This window comes from Thunnus albacares, chromosome 6 (genome assembly GCF_914725855.1).
Source record: "Thunnus albacares chromosome 6, fThuAlb1.1, whole genome shotgun sequence".
Lineage (NCBI taxonomy): Eukaryota > Metazoa > Chordata > Actinopteri > Scombriformes > Scombridae > Thunnus > Thunnus albacares.
Window position 1 is genome coordinate 15,930,927 of NC_058111.1, and position 16,557 is coordinate 15,947,483.

General features: G+C 39.9%; 1 protein-coding gene across 2 annotated transcripts in view; it reads right to left on the bottom strand.

The window, feature by feature from the left end:
* Positions 1–16,557, bottom strand: part of ppp1r37 (protein phosphatase 1, regulatory subunit 37) — a 44,764-nt gene that overhangs the window by 9,822 nt on the left and 18,385 nt on the right. For both annotated transcript variants that reach the window (XM_044355034.1, XM_044355035.1), the window contains 7 exons: positions 15,908–16,005; positions 8,946–8,991; positions 8,734–8,834; positions 4,662–4,781; positions 2,911–3,061; positions 2,559–2,714; positions 1,269–1,381 (listed from right to left, as the gene is read on the bottom strand). In XM_044355034.1, coding sequence (XP_044210969.1) covers positions 1,269–1,381; positions 2,559–2,714; positions 2,911–3,061; positions 4,662–4,781; positions 8,734–8,834; positions 8,946–8,991; positions 15,908–16,005 — 785 coding nt within the window. The remainder of the gene's footprint in view (positions 1–1,268; positions 1,382–2,558; positions 2,715–2,910; positions 3,062–4,661; positions 4,782–8,733; positions 8,835–8,945; positions 8,992–15,907; positions 16,006–16,557) is intronic.

The following is a 16,557-nucleotide window of genomic DNA, read 5'->3' on the forward strand; positions in this document are numbered from 1 at the left end:
TAAATATGCTTCTAAATTCTGGGTTAACAGCTTTTTAAACATGAGCAGCAGTCAAACTTCACTGCTCAAACAAACAAAAGTTAGAATTTGTATGCATTACATTTAAAACTGTAGGAATATCACTCAATATCTGCTTGCGGTCCACTACTATAATCTAATTTCATAAAATAGTATTGATAAACGGAGAAAAATGTATTAAAGCCATTTTATAATGTGACTTGTGACTTATGCCATGTTAATAAAAGCATCTGTGGTTCCATTTATACAGCGCAACCATGACAAAACATTTGAATAGCAAGAACAGCAGGAAAAAGTGTATCCTCCTCTGTCAAGGCTGACACTGTCATGACTCATCAGGGTCTAAATGTAGAACTAAAACAATAAACTTATCTCCTACGAGGAAAACATGAGTGTGAAGATAATGATGCTATCACTCAGCAACAGAAATGAGACCAATGAATTTAGTTATGGGTTATCTATAGCACACAGCCGTGAAATCAAACGGGAAATGGTGCGGCACTAAGACCCGAGCCTGAGCCTACATCTGCTCACCGAGCAAGATACGACTGCATGAAATGTAAGGTGTAGTAATGATTAAAATTCCCAGTCAAATCACAAAACACCTATTTAGACCGCTCATTAATCTCTCACCAACACACCTGTCACCCTAAAAGGTAGCTGTTGAAATGCAAATATGAGTCCTCAGTTTAAAAGCGTTAAAGTAAATGTTCTTAATCTTGTTTGCTTCCTGTGCGACTTCTAAGTGAAAATCTTGTCTTCAACATATAATTCTCACTATCTCAGTTGAACTTAACTCTGAAACAAACAAGCAGCTACCTTCCTTAAATGGTTGGATTACAAATTTTGAGTTTACTCATGAAAAAAGAAGACCACTTTTTTATGGGTAAACTGCATCCATTAAATAAACAAAACCTCATACCAGGCATAGAGGACACTGAGCTAGAGTACAACATGTACAGCTGCCGAACACGAACAGATACGAGAAGAAAAGAGGTTCAACAAACAACACAGCTCTATTTTGATCACTTCACTGATAGAGTAATGAGGAGAAAATTGAATTCTCTCTGCCTGGGGTGTCACACATACACCACTGTCTCTCACACAGAGACACACACACGTAAACAAATTAAGGGCACAGAGCCAGTTGTTTCCTCTTAAAACCTCTGGTGAATGTGTGGCAGTGTTTTGCCTCTCCGTGTGTGTGTGTGTGTGTGTGTGTGTGTGTGTGTGTGTGTGTGTGTGTGTACCAGTGCAGCAGCGAGGTAGCCCATGCCGTTGTGTGTGAGCTGGTTGTTCCATAGCACCAAAGTGACAAGGCCTTTCCTCTGCTCTTTTAGTCCTTCACACACATAGGCCAAACCTGTGATGACAAACAGAGACAGGCACCAACACAGACAGAGTCAGACCGTCTGGATTTACTCGAAAAATATCACAATATACTGTATATGATGTGGACTAAAATGTTACAAACTGTACAGTCTAATCTGAGGAAGTCTGTTGCATTAGCAGCACTTTATTTGCATTTTCTTGCATTTTTACTTCATTTTCTATAACAGAAAGCATTTCTGAGCAGCATGAGGACCTCATTTACTGTTAACTAACTTAACTTGCAAGAGGAAACACAATACATTTAGATGAATGGAAACAAATCAATTAAACTGATCTATTTGGGGTATTTCTCCTGGAAAACTACAAAAACAAATTATCGATGAGCCTGAGCTCTACCTTTATACATTTTGTTCATACTTGTCAAAAACTACTATAGTCTAAATTCAGCTGAGAATGATATTAGTGCTCTGTGTACATCTGTTAATCAAGTGTAGAAGAAAAATATGTAGCTGATGGTGGAAAGCAGAGCAGAAAAACATTTTTTTCCATCAAGACTTGGACATTGCCATTAACTCATTAGTCAGTTTCATGTTTAGGCTTACCAACAAGGACATTTGGCAACATAGCACTGTAAAAACCCAAATAAATACAGTCAATAAAGTCAATTCAATAATAAAACAAAAACAACAGAAAAAGAGCAGGTCTAATACTTTTACTAACTTTTGTTTGCTTCCTAGCTTGAAAAGTAATAATTTTCTCAAATTTAATGAAACCAAATCATTTAACATAATAAGACTGGGAAGAAGCCTGTCCTATCATACAGTAATAAAACAATGATACTGAATGGATGATAAAACTCATCTCTGCTTTCAAACACTAGATCTCTGTCCTTCATCTGACAAATACATAGACTACTACATACATTTAATGTACTTTTACACAATATGTGCATTGTCTCTATTCTATTCTGTTTTTTATTTATTCTTACACAGCTTTTTAAAACAACCTGCTTATATTCTCTAGTTGTGTTTTTCTCTGTTTACTTCTTTCAGTTTCAGGATTGAGGATCAATAAGCTCTCATCTTATCTGGGTTTGTGAAAAGGTACTGAGGTGCATGCACGTTAAATAAATCTTTATCACAAAAGAATTCCACCTGGATAAAACATACAAGACTATAAACCGATTGTGTTCTATCACAGCTGCGTACCAGAGTCTAGGATGTGGTTGTTGCGCAGGTCCAGGATCTGAATGTTGTAGTTGAACTTCAGCAAGTTGCCGAGCTGGGCTGAATCTTGCAGGCCATTGAGCTTGTTGTCTGCCAGGTACAACTCCCGCAGGTTCATATTCATCTTCAGTGCTGTAGCTGAAAAGAAAAATGAAAGATACAAGGAAAAGATAAAGAGGGAGAAAAGGGGGAAAGACAAAACACAAAACAAAACAAAACAAAAAGTCAGAAATAAGGAGAAATAAATTCTATGTTCAATCAGGTGAAAGTCTTCCCCTCCACTTCTCCTTGTACATCCTCCCCCATCACCCGCCTGGCACTCTGCCCGTCTTACCCAGTAACATGAGCGGTCTGCCAGACAGACCAGCGTTCTCGAGGTGGAGGACTGCCAGGCTGCCACTGATCCTGAGCGCTCGTGCCACAAAGGGAGCCGAGTGGTCCAGCAGAGGAGTGTTACGTGCATCGAGATACTGCAGAGAGCTCGTCTGAGGGGGAAAACAGTCGCACACCAACAGAGATACACATTATTTGCTTTGCACGCCAACAAGTGTATGCATCCAAATCTAAAACAGTGTATGAAATAATGTCCTTATTATCATGATGAAAATCTGTTTTATTCTATTATTCTTAAAGTGCAGGTAGGATAATTAGGTCAGATGTGGTTAAATGTGGATCTGAGTTTCATCAGACTCCATACATACAACATTATCCTAACAAATGAGAATGAAAAGATGACGTATGTCTGCAGATAAAAGCAATGGCGTACTGTTTTTTCATCTGATTAATCCAAGGTCTCACCTCAGGGATTCAAGGACACGCATTTGTCAAAGCATTGGTGCGTTAAGATCTATTGAGCTTTACTGAAATGAGCGGTGACATTTTTATTGATAGGCAAAGACACAAACAATCTGCACGTTGGAGTGTACGTGTGGTGTCTCCAGGCAGTGTGTCTGAAATATACACAAGCTTCATTAATCATCAGACACTCAAGGCTTGTCCAACAAATAAGCATCACTCACTCAGTGAGTTGTGATTACAGCAGGATTGTGGTGATCATAAAATGTTGTAACAGTATCATTAGTAACTGTGATTACTTTGTTACTGTCCTCTAGGATGTTCAGTATTGAATGCAGTCTTAAAACACATACATAGGCCACAATATTAATAATAAAGGTTGTGATGACTTTCAGAGACATTTGTGGCTTTGCAAACAGATCCCTGAACACTGATACACTGTGATGAAAAGCTGGAGCACAATGAACTTCAGCCAAGCCAAGATATCCACATCAACCACAATCTAATCAACTAAAAGGATTTTTTTCTCATTTAATTGTCCACTCATCAATTTACTATATTTGGTTATGGATGTTTTTCTGCATTTATTGACTCACATTTCATCTTACACCATTAACTCTAGATAAACAATATAGAATCATACACAACAACCAGTATGAAATTTCCTTTTGTAGAGTGGCTTTATACTCTCATCTCCCTCCATACATCTCTGGCATACAATTAACAGTTCCCTCACATGGTTTGTTCAATAAAAAAAGAACTAGTAGCTGTTTACATCCATGTTTTTGTCATGTATATATTGCTTGAACAGTAATATATGAAGGTGTTTGCCTAGTAACCCATTTGTATTCTTAACAGTAATAAGTGATGACTGACGTCAAAGTGTGCCGTAAAGGGCACAAGGAGGACTCGGGGAAGAGCAAGTGAGGAAAGACCAACCCTTTAATGTCTGAGCGCTGACAGAAAACGGCAGTTTTGCACAACACAAGCTCAGAGAGAGATCCTCTGTCTTTTTATCTGGGCTCAAAAGTACACCAGTAGAGGAAAAAAATTGAGTTCACATCAGTAGAATCTGTGAGCAAACAACATATTTTCATATAGCGCACATAGTTTTTACTTGAGGCTGTATTGCTTTCTTTTTGTCAGCTGAGGACAACAAACACAAACAGACCAGAATCAGGGAAGAAGATCTCGGTGTCAACATTTCACTTTCACCGCTCTCTTCGGTCCTTTCCCATCCTTTTCCTGTATGAAAGATGCTAACCGCTGTAGGGGGGGATGATCTCTCACCTTTCTCATCATGTGAGCCGCCGCCTGCCATCCCCGCGTGCCAATGTGCTTGTTGAAGGAGATGTTGAGATGTGTGGCTGACTCATAGTACTCTATCATGTCAAACAGAGCTGATGCACCCTGAGAAGCAGAGAGAGACAGAAGCCAAGAGAAAATATAGAGACATATATTAACCATTATGCTATTTTAGGTAAAAAGTCCCAACAATTTGAACGAATCTCAGTTTGAGGCACTGTGTCAAAATCCCTTAAAGAGATGCTACAAGATACGGTCTAGAGCAGCTGTGGTTGCTATGGTAACAGTCCCTCAGGATAGGTGAGACCTGCTGAGGTGTTTTCCATGAGGGCCTCAGGTGGGGCTGAAGAGACTACAGCTGGAAGGACAAGTTCAGCCTGTCTAGGATACGGTCTACTGTTGCAAAAACAAAAATCATATTCAGCAGGATGTGAAATAGTGAACACGTACAAATGAAGAGTCTAACAGCTCCTAACTATTAGATATACAATAATACTAAATTAGCTAAATTTTTAGAATAAGGCTGCAACTAAAGATTATCTTCATTTTGAATTACTCTGTCATTTACTTTCTCGATAAATTGTTTATTTGATCTATTAAAAGTAAGAAAACAGTTAAAAATGCCCAAGGTGACTTTTTTGTCTGATCAACAGTCCGAACCTCAAAGATATTCAGTTCACTATAAAGTAAGACAAAGAAAAGCAGAAAATTCCCACATTTGAGAAACTGGTGCCATCAAATATTTGGCATTTTTGCTTGAAAAATAACTTGAAGGATTGATTAATTAAAAGATTAACTTTATGTCCAACAAGTAATCGGTTTATCGAGTAGTTTTTTCAGCTATATTCTAGAGATAATGTGATGGATGTCATTCATTACAGGTATAGAAATTGTGCCAAATCATCAGTGCATTAAATCTGTAGGGCACAAAACCTTGGTTGGTCAGGAACAGATGCAGGATTCTTATGAAACGTCAGGTGATGCAGTATGAGGTCAAAGTGCACTCATGTGATCCGAGTGTTTTAATCTCATTTTGGTTGTGGTAATGCTGTGGGGGAGCATCTCTTTCATCTTTCATAATGGTGTTGATGGTACTGGAGCGGAGATAGATTGCTGGTAATTTGCTTCCCTGCATTTCATTTCTTTTCATTTCATTTGCTTTCATAACACAAAATATCCAGTTATAAACAAATATTTGCATATTTCAACAGAGAAATTGGCTAATGGGTCATTAACTGTCATTAAATGTCAATAAATTTAGCCACTTGCAGGACGTGCCTAGCAGATAAAAATGAAGTACAAGCGTATGATTTCATCTTTAGCTGAGGCTGATGAGCAGTAATATAACTGGACAGGCTGCTGCACAGCGTCTCATAACCTTTCCCCCTTTGTGTGTGTATACTGGGAGACATTACTGAGTATACACAAGTGTGTTTATCTACAGGGCGGGGGGAGGATGAGTCACATCCAGTCCAATAAAAACCAGCCTGTGTTAGAGCTCCTCCCCACACGTCTTAAAAGCATCTTCCAAAAACTATTTTTTCTCCTTTCATCTTCCCATATCATTCCCAACAAGACAGCGCTGCTGCAGATATGAGACGCTGCCAAATCAAGCCATCTGCACAGTGTCTCCCACACCCATCTAAAAGAAGAACCCATCCTCTCACATCCCCATTTGATTCCTTTTCTAATCACACCTTCCTCTATTCTTGCCTCCACCAGCAACACTTCCTCAATATTTTCTCCTTTCAGCTTCTCATTTCATCCGAGCCCAAGGCCAGACACTAGTCTCAGACTGAGATGCGGCACTCTGGTGACTCAGTCATTGACTCATTCATCTACTTCATTCACATTTCCAGGGCAGCGTGCCATGTTGGGTGAAAGAAGTCACCGTGCAACGTGTTTTGGATTATGTGAAGCTCTGGTATGTGTGTCTCTACAGTGCATGTGTACCATCTAATGCAGATGTGTTTAAAAATAGATGTGATACAATATTGTTTATTGATGATAGCTTTGTGTGTCAATAAGTGTACCAATAGTTTATGGTTTTATGTGTTTACACAATGATCTTGTTCTTAATGAGTCAGTAACTGAGTCAGTTACACAGTGCTGAAAAACAGAAAATCTCCCCTAAAAGAGCAGAAAAAAAATGCTTGTATGTTTCCCCTAATTACTGCATATTAAAAATTAAGATCTTTATATCTGCTTGTATATGTCAGTCACCTGAAACTTCAACCATTGTTATACTATGAAACCAAAGTGGGTTGCCATCGTCAGGAGACATTTCACTTGCCTTTATTATTCAAGTGACACACTTCTCAGTGTTATATCTGATTGGCTGCAGGCAGAGCGAAATTACATGGCAACATGTTTCTAGATGCAACTGTGTACAATCTATGAGTTCACCAAGACGCAGTGACGAATTTGTGTATTTCATTTTGTGAGGATAGAGCTATTACAGCTGGACTTGTGACATCCAGGAGAATCCATCTTGTCAGGCTTCAAATTATACGCTTGTGTCCGAACCACCGGTGGTTCAGACCAATCAGCATCGAGAATACAGCTGTCTTGCAAGGTAAGACGGTGATAAACAGATGATTTATAAAATCACATGTCAAGTATTTTTTGAAAGTGTCTGCCCTTTTCTAAACCGTTGCCAAGGACGACTTCTCAGATATTTCTGTGCAACAAACCGTCTGGCTGGTCAGGTTACTGGAGCTACTCCAGCATATATAAGAGGGAAACCTGGGAAATGCCCCAGGTAGAAAACACAGGGAGAAAATAACACTCAGTTAAATTTCCATTATCCAAATCAACTTGAATTACAGAAGGGGAGATCCAATTGCTCAAAAAAGGGGAATAGAAAGGTACTACAGAAAGACTTATAATGACAAAGTACTCTCCTTGAGATGCAATACATTTGTCCCAGCGCTTCTCTCATTCCTGGAAACCTTTCCTGTCACAGCTGTCATCTTTTATCACTGTGTTCAAAGCCTCCTGTGTTTCTTCCTGGATTTCTTCCACAGTAGCAACTCTGCTCCCTTTCAGTCCCAATTTTAGTTTCCTCAAGCTGTAGACATTCACTACCTAGAGGCAAATCCAATAACTATGCCCTACTCCTGTGCTATTGATGGCTTCCTGGAATTTTCCCCCCTTGTATGTCTCTAGAAAGTGGGAGAAACTCTGAATGAACAGAGGAAAACCTCACAAATAGGGAGAAGATGCAACCTCTACACATCAATCCATAAAAACACTTTTAATGGAGATTCTAATTGCTTGCTAATAAATCAGATTTTTAAAAATTATTATTATGGATCAGGGGTTTGTTAAACTTCTGTTTTATTGGCTCCTAAGATGGAGCATATATGATGTTTGTTGGTTTATAACAGTTTTAAAGCTTTCTCAGATGCTTTCACTTTCACAGAAAAAAATGAAACTGAAAACCTGAAAGTAACATAACAGCTGCCAAAATATTTACTCTCCAGACAGGACTAGAATTACAGTATCTGACTTTCTACAAGTCTCCTGAAAAACAGCAGCTGATTTGGGGCTGAATTAATTCTGCGGTTAAAGAGTGAAAGTACTGACACGACCTCGCCGACAGGAATAAGATAATGAGCAGTAATTAAAGTGACCCTTTCTACCCTAAGGAGACTCATCCTGTGTAACTCTGGCAGAGCTAAAAGCAGAGCTTGTGGCTGTGTGTGATGCAGTTTATAGTATATTTGGAGGTCTGTGTGACAGGAAGTGGCCAGGGCCAGTGTCCCTCTGCTCCACACTGCTGCACTGTCTCTATCTGTGCATGTCTACATCCCAAACGTCCCTAATGGTGTTTACACAAGTGGACATCTGCAGTAATCAGAAAAAACCATGACAAACACTCCACATCCTGCTAGTGCAGCAAGCATGGACAAGAGGATCAGAGTGTGACTGAAGGCAGAAAGATAACAGTGAAAAAGAGAGTGAATGACAGGAGACAGAGAGACAGGCGTAACAGACACGGCGAGGAGGAGAAGGAGAGAGACACAGAATGATTTTCAAAGATGGATCTTCTTACATCTTCATCCAGGTTGGTCTGCTCCAGGTCGATCACTTTAAACTGGACTCTCTTCAAAATCTCTTCCAGAGACTCACATGCTTTGTAGTCCAACTTCTCACCTGAAGTAATGCACACACAAGTCTAGTCAACACATCATCCAAACATTAAAAAGCAACTAGTGATTCTCACAAGTTAAATGTGTGACTGTCTGGGTGTGTTTTGGTGCTTACCTTTTAGATCTAAGCATTCATTTCGCTGTGTCAGGTCTTTCAGCTCCTACAGAAACAAAAAGTAGTGTCAGTAACAAAGAAAAAGAAAGCTGTATAAAGTTGAGTTTGTGTTTTCGTCCATGGAGGCAAACTTTGCTTTTCACATGTTGAAACTTTCTTATGTCACAGGAGGCAACTGAATAAATCAAAATTGGAGATAAAACACAGATCTTGTGAACTTCTGCTGCAAAGAAAAGCATCTGCAGGACACGTCTGCTGAACATACCTCTGGTGTTTTCCTACTGCATGTGTGTCACTCAATGCCTTTACATGCACTTAAGTAACCGGGTTACAGTCAGTTTTCTCCTGAAAGCTGATTTATTAATTGTCAAGTAAATGAGAAACCTGGTTTCCCCAAGTTGATATCTCCTGGAGAATGCTGATTACTCTGCCATGTATACATGTTTCTAATCGGCTTTCTGCAACTAAGCGTGTGCATAACATTAAACTTCAGACAGGAAAAGCACAGTGTGGAGCGGCCAGATGAAAGGAAAGATAGTTTAACAGAGTGACGCATCCTCGTATTTAAAATAACTTCATCCAAAGTCTGTCTCAAACTGAAAGTAAAACAAATTCTGTATCTCTGCTCTCCCTGTCTGGCTGCTCTGAAATCTTGTCACTGATCTGCTACTTGTATATGCAGATTTACAGTGAACAGGTTACTACAGTGCATGTAAACGCATTCCCCAATAACTCACATAACCTGGTTTGTCTGAGTAACCTGGTTACTTGGGTGCATGTAAATGTGCTGAGTGTGTGTGCTGGTACTACAGGTGAAGTACTGAGTGTGAATACTGAGTGAGTCCCAGTGATGGCAGTTTTGATAAGAACAGCGTAGTCCCATAAGAACAGCTTTACAGCTCCTAAATTTGCCATTGTCATTCAAACTGTTTTTGTGTGCCAGCTGTCAGTGTGACTGTGTTCATCATGAACATCTCATCTATCCTGTGATGTAGTTTGACACCAGAGCATCACAGATCAAAAGGTGCAAAGTTATTTCACCTCCTGCCCTGGTAAAACACCCACACAAACATTCAGAGAGCTGCCCTCGAAACTATGTACCAGCAAATCCCCCTCTCTCTAGTTGACTGCCCGGCCCATTCAGTGTGAACTCCATAACCTCTGCCCTCGTGCCACGCTGCCATTACTTATCTGTGTGTGACTGAACATACCGATGCTGGTTGCGTTGTACTTGGGAGTTCATGGCCTGCACTGCATGACTCAACAGGTCCCAATTTGTTCCAAATCACAGTAGTCTAAAGTGTGAAACTGACTGACACACTCACTTTAAGTGGGAGAAAATGAAATATTACAGAAACACAAAGACGATTCAACTCTATTTCCCTACCAGGTTTTGTGAAATATGGTCTAATTCAAGAATTCTGGATGTTCTTCAGCATCCAGACAGTGTTGTAAACACAAGAACGCACACAGATTTTGACCAATTTAACAGCAAGTCAATCTTCACCTACAATTAACTTGGGCACCTGTCAGCGAGAATGACTATCAGTGTAAATATCTCTCTGACAGAGCTACCAGACCCCAAAATAGTGCATGACGCACAGTGTGCCTCTGCATGAGTGGTGGTATTGATGTGAGTATGTGTTGTGGGTGGACCAGATTGAGCTACAGATTCACTTTCTAGTCTTGTTCATTAAATGCTGTGGTGACTCGTGTTATACTGTGCCTTTATGATATATATTTGTACTTTTTTATTACTGCGTTCTACTTAATCACTATGTTTTAGTCTCAAGACTTTATGCAAACCTAATTTTCTATTGACTTTAAATCAAAAAAGAAGTATGACATCTGGGTTCAGGACAGGTGGCCTTAACGAGACAGTCAACTGTCAATACACAAAGGCGCGCTGTTGCGCTGTTAATGCCAATAGCAGAAAGTGGCCGTAACATACGGACAGAAGAAGCTGTCAAATTATGGGGAAAATATAGTCAAGCTATGGCAGCTTGCATGTGAGGATCTGGGACGAGGATGTAATAATAAAAATCAATGCTTTTCTGGAGTGGTGATGCTCATTGACGCTGGGAAATAGGACAGCGATGTACTCTGATGTATCGATGTGTGAACGTTCTGTCCGTGTGTGGGCGCTTACAGACACCATTTTGTGTTGCACTTTAATGTTGAAAGACTTAAAGTTCATCACATGACGGACGGCTTGCGAACAGGGTTACCAGCTGGATGACAAATATAATATTATAACCTCAGTTTTCTGTGATTAACAACATATCCTAATGAAAACAAACACTGGAGTTTATTTATGCAACCATGCAGTTAGGGCTGCAACTAACGACTATTTTCATTATCCATATATCAATTATTATCTTGATTAATCGGTCATTTTGTCTATAAAATGTCAGAAAATGGTGATATATTCAGTTTACTATCATAGAAGATTAAAGAAACCAGAAAATAATAAAAGCTGGAATCTGAAAATTTGGACATTTGTTTAAAAAAAAAAAAAAAAAAAAAAAGACTAAAAATGACAAACAGATTATCAACATAATTGGCAATTAATTTTCTGTCGATCTACTAATCGATTAATCAGCTAATTGTTGCAGCTCTACTTGCAGTGACTTCCTCTTTGGTCTCGATCAAGTGATCGAATAGTCAGGTGATATTTCTAGACTTCACATTGCTGAAATTATTCCAATATAAAACTGTGGCGCACAATAGATTGTGATACAGATGATGCTAAAGACATGATGGTTGTGTCTTTCCAATTTGTACAAAAGAAGGCTGCATTCCTCAACCACATTTGGAGAGGCCTTTGAAACGCCTTGTTAGACATATTTTGGTCTAGAAATGTTCATGGGATGCAGCCCTTGAATTAGGACAAAGCTTACATAGCCGCTGAGTGGCCTGCCTATTTAACTGGATAGTGCTTTCATGGCACAACAGCAGTAGATGTCTGCACAGCATGTGGAGGTGCACAGCATTTATGCTACCTGTAAACTAAAAATACCTTATTCCAGATATACTGTGCAGGCATTTAGGGAAAGCATGTTTCTGCATATTATGGGAAAGCAAGCGTGCACCCTGGCTGCGTGTGAGACATTGCATAAGAAAACCGCTGGTCTCTCTGGGACTTGCAGCAGCAGAAATGTGACACAAGGCTTCCAAGTGTCCAGCTCTTAAGACTCTGGTGGGAGTTACAGCGAAGCAGGCATTCAACATGCAGCTGCTAAATAGTCACTCTTATAAACACACAAACAACTGGACTGAAATGTACATAACCTGTAGGGCCTCTGGCAAGCTGCCATGTGTAAATGTGCAGTTGGACTTAATAAAGAAAGCATTTAGAGTGAAAGAGGAAAAAAAAAAAAACAGTAAATGGCTGAACTCCTCTTGCTAACCCCCCTCTCAGAGGCCGACCATTTGGTCTGACTGGCTTGTTTATATGGCTGGTTACTGCAGGGATGACTAAGCAGAAATGAGAGGGAGCTGTAGTGGACCAGCAGACTACAGCGATAGGGGAGGGATGGAGAGAGGCCAGACATCGCAAACATGAGTAATCACAAATGGGAGAAATATAAAAAAAGATGTATAACTGCAGAGGGGAAAAGGCAGAATATGAGGGAGGGATGAAAGAGGGACACCCGTGTGATGATCAACAGTCCCAGGCCAGTGGAAATATACCCAGACCATAAGACTATATGAAACCAAGAGCAGCCGCTTAGCACACTGATGTGTATTTCCACAAGTAGCTGTGATGTAAACCCAGCTTCTCTCGCTCAGCTGACCAGGCGTGTGAGGATTTCTTTGTAGAGTCTCTCGGATCACAAATGAGTTTCCAGCCGGGGCTCGCCTTACTTCAACTCACAAACGGAGACACACCTGCAGGTACAAATGTGCAAAGCTCCGGTGGAGAGGCCCAGTTAAGGGTTTATGAGTGTGAGTGCTGCAGCCACTGTGCGACAGGACAAACAGGAGAAAGTGCTAATGTGTCCCTGCTGCAAAGGCTAGCGCTGCCAACTCCTCCGTCCTGTCAGTCTCACTAGATGAGAATCTGTTTAGTGATGGGATGTTCGCACAAGTACAAATACAATGGAGAGAGCGACACCCATATATCTGCATACACACAGTTCTCAAGTATCACAGTTATCAGATCCAACATAAAATTTCCAGTAACAGCTGCCAGGGATTTACATAAACAGAAGAGAGCAGCGGGTCTTTATTGTTTCTTTTGACACATCTGTAAAAAATTGGTCTTTATCATATAACTTGCTATCACTTGATCATTTGAGAGTCAGTGATACAAAGTAACTGAATACATTTACTCAAGTACTGTACTGAAGTACAATTTGAAATACTTGTACTTTATTTGAGTATTTCCATTTAATGCTACTTTCTACTTTCTACTCCACTACATTTATTTGACAGCTTTAGTTACTTTTCAGATGAAGATTTGACACAACGGATAACATAACAAGCTTTTAAAATACATTGTTAAAGATGAAACCAGTGGTTTCCAACCATTTTGGCTTCAGACGTCTTACAAAAAGCAGTGTGTAGTTGGGGTCACATTTCAGATGTCTGTGAGTTATTAACAGCTCCACCAAATACTGATTTTTCAATAAAATTTCAATTTCAATAAATGTTCAAATGATCCAATATTTCACCAAAAATCAAAGATTAGAGAAAAAGTCCAAAAACTGAAAACAGATTTGTGTATCAGAACTTTGTTAATCTTTCCTCTCCCATTAATCATCTAACCACCCTTAGATTTATTTGGTGCCCCTTTGGAGGGGCCCGACCCCTATGGTGGACTAAACTAGCTAATTGTATATAAAGTAATTCAAACTAGCTCCACCTCCAGCAGCTACAACAGTAAAATGCTGCTTACACACTGATGCTTCAGTATTAATAATCTAATTATTAAGTGGGATTTTTCATACAGGACTTGTAATGGAGTATTTTTATACTGTTGTATTAGTACTTTTACTGAAGTAAAAGGATCTCAATACTTCTTCCACCACTGCAAGGAGTGTTGCCGTCATCTGCAGTGGAAACATTGTCAATCTGTACTAAAAACCAACAATTTGTGGGTCAGTTTCATTGTCTAGAAGCAGCACAAACACCACTCACCACAGGATACTCAAAACCTGCTTCCATTGCATCATGAAAACCTCTTTGCTCTGATACATTGGCTGTATATGTGTCATTGTCTAGGATTATGTTCCCAGCCTCATTATGGTGGTAAGTGGACTGTAGTCTACGTCTGCTTGAGAAGGAGGTAAAAAAAACAAACAAGTTTCCATTCATATTTCCTCTCACTCTTATTCATCTGTGACAAAAACAAGTTTCAAATTCAGAGGCAATTTAGCAGAAACAACTTGCACATAAGGAAAACATTTGAATGTATTATCAGACCCAACACACATCAATCATGTGCACCGGTTCACATACAAATGCACGAGATCGGCATAAATATAAAAACAAACAGCCCTGAGGCTTCCCTCACTGGATTTGAAGAACTGCTTATACAGAGGGGATTATGGGACACATGACTGTGTGCTGGCTAACCCACAAGAGAAAGCAGAAAAAAAGAAAGACATGAAACACCCGTCTGCCTGTTCAGAGTACCAGCTACGCTTGTTGGGAAAAATGCCTGCTTCTACTGGATTCGACTATCATCATCAGCACTTGTCCAGAGTCATGCCACAGTGCGTCACGCTGCGCCCTCAAACCACATCAGCATGCTTTTGAAGTGTTATTATTACAAGAAGAAAAAGTTTTACTGTAAAAATCTTGGAATAAAATTTTCTATTTTTTATCTCACAGACAGGAAGCTTCACAATTACAAAGAACTTTAGGGTGGAGCGACCAGGATTTCCTAATGGTTTAGTAAGTTTTAGGCACTTTTGATGTTTAGATTCTTATCCATAATGCAACACCATCCGGGACGGCGTCTGATCGGTCCCAAATGTCTGCATCACAATGTCTGCAGCATCACAATGACCCCAGACATAGAGCCAGGGTAATAAAGAACCATCTTCAGCAAGGAACAAGGAGTCCTGCAACAGATGGTAGGGCCCCCACAGAGCCCTGACCTCAACATCATGGAGTCAGTCTGGGATTACATGAAGACACAGAAGCAACTGAGATGCAAAAATCCACAGAATAACTTCTCCAAAATGCTTGAAACAACCAATGTGCCAAGTACCTTGAAAAACTGTGCACAGGGGTACCGAAGAGAACTGGTGCTGTTTTAAAGGCAAAGCGTGCTCACACCAAATATAGATTTCATTTAGGTTTCTTCTTTTTACTGAACTTTGTATGAAGTTAATTCATAAATAAAAACTATTTACGGCATTAATTGTAAGCACTTGTACTTTTTGGTTCCTCCTGCAAGTAACGATGGTTATGGGAAACATCTCTTATGCTCGAAAAGGTTTGTAAGATGGATTTTACGATCAGCTTAGCCTCAAGATGCTTTTAGGAAATGAAGTCCAGGGTGGTTAGTGTGAACTTCTGCATGTATTATGCCCTACTGCTGACAGTCTTGCCATCAAATAGCAGCAGTTGGCAGCTTTACATCAGCAGTGTTAGTGGTAACAAGGAGTACAGTAAACGGGAATTAGCTACATCAAACTGCAGAGAAAAATGTGAAAAAGCAGAGTGAGTTCAGCAGGCTGGGGTTGTGAAGGCTTTCCACTCTGCTGAGGGATTTTGGAGAGGATTATGACGCTCCACTAGAGGTGGTAAGTTTAACTAACCCTTCTCATTCAGCACCATTCGCCTAGCTATGTTTTTAAATATCAGCATTTCCTCACTGGATGAATTGAATATCTTCATGTCCCTAAAGCAGACATGTTTGAGTTATAAAACTTTACAAAAGTGTGTGTGTGTGTGTGTGTTTGATTGGGCTAAATATGTCTGTTCATCTGTGTTAAACTGGGTCTCACCTGTATCTGTTTGAGCACTTTGGGAATGGGTTTACAGTTGAGCTTCTGACAGGCCTGTTTGTAGGAGGAGAGGATCTCATCCACCGTCACATTCTGAGCTGAAAAACACAAAAACATAAAAGGTAAGGATTGCATGATTCTATTGCATGGTTTCTTTCTACACACATAAAGGAATCAGAGTGACTTTCGGTGTAATTTAATATTGTCTGATGTCTGTTGATACTCACCATTTATTACGTTTGTATGAGTTTTTTCTACATAACACATCTGCACAGTGAACACCAGCTAGTAATCCAATTTATGTTGGACAGCCTAAGTGTTTCACAGCTTTCCTTTGATGGTTTCCTATTATATTTTATTCATTGTGTAACAGTATTTCGCATTATATCCATGGAGAGGAGTGTCAGTATGGATCTGTCGAGGCAGGGACGTTTGGACAGGATTTGGACAGAAGTTCAAACGAACCACTTCAGAGGTACGGTGCAGTTTCATATTACCCTAAAATAAATACGATATGTTTTTAATTCAAAGTGTCTCTACTCTCATCGCTTGCTGGAGCACGTTGTCATATCATTAAGTTAACTGATGCCTATTTATTTTGTGTGCTCCGCAGTTCACTCGTGGGTCACTGGTGCCAGTGCAGCCAGTGC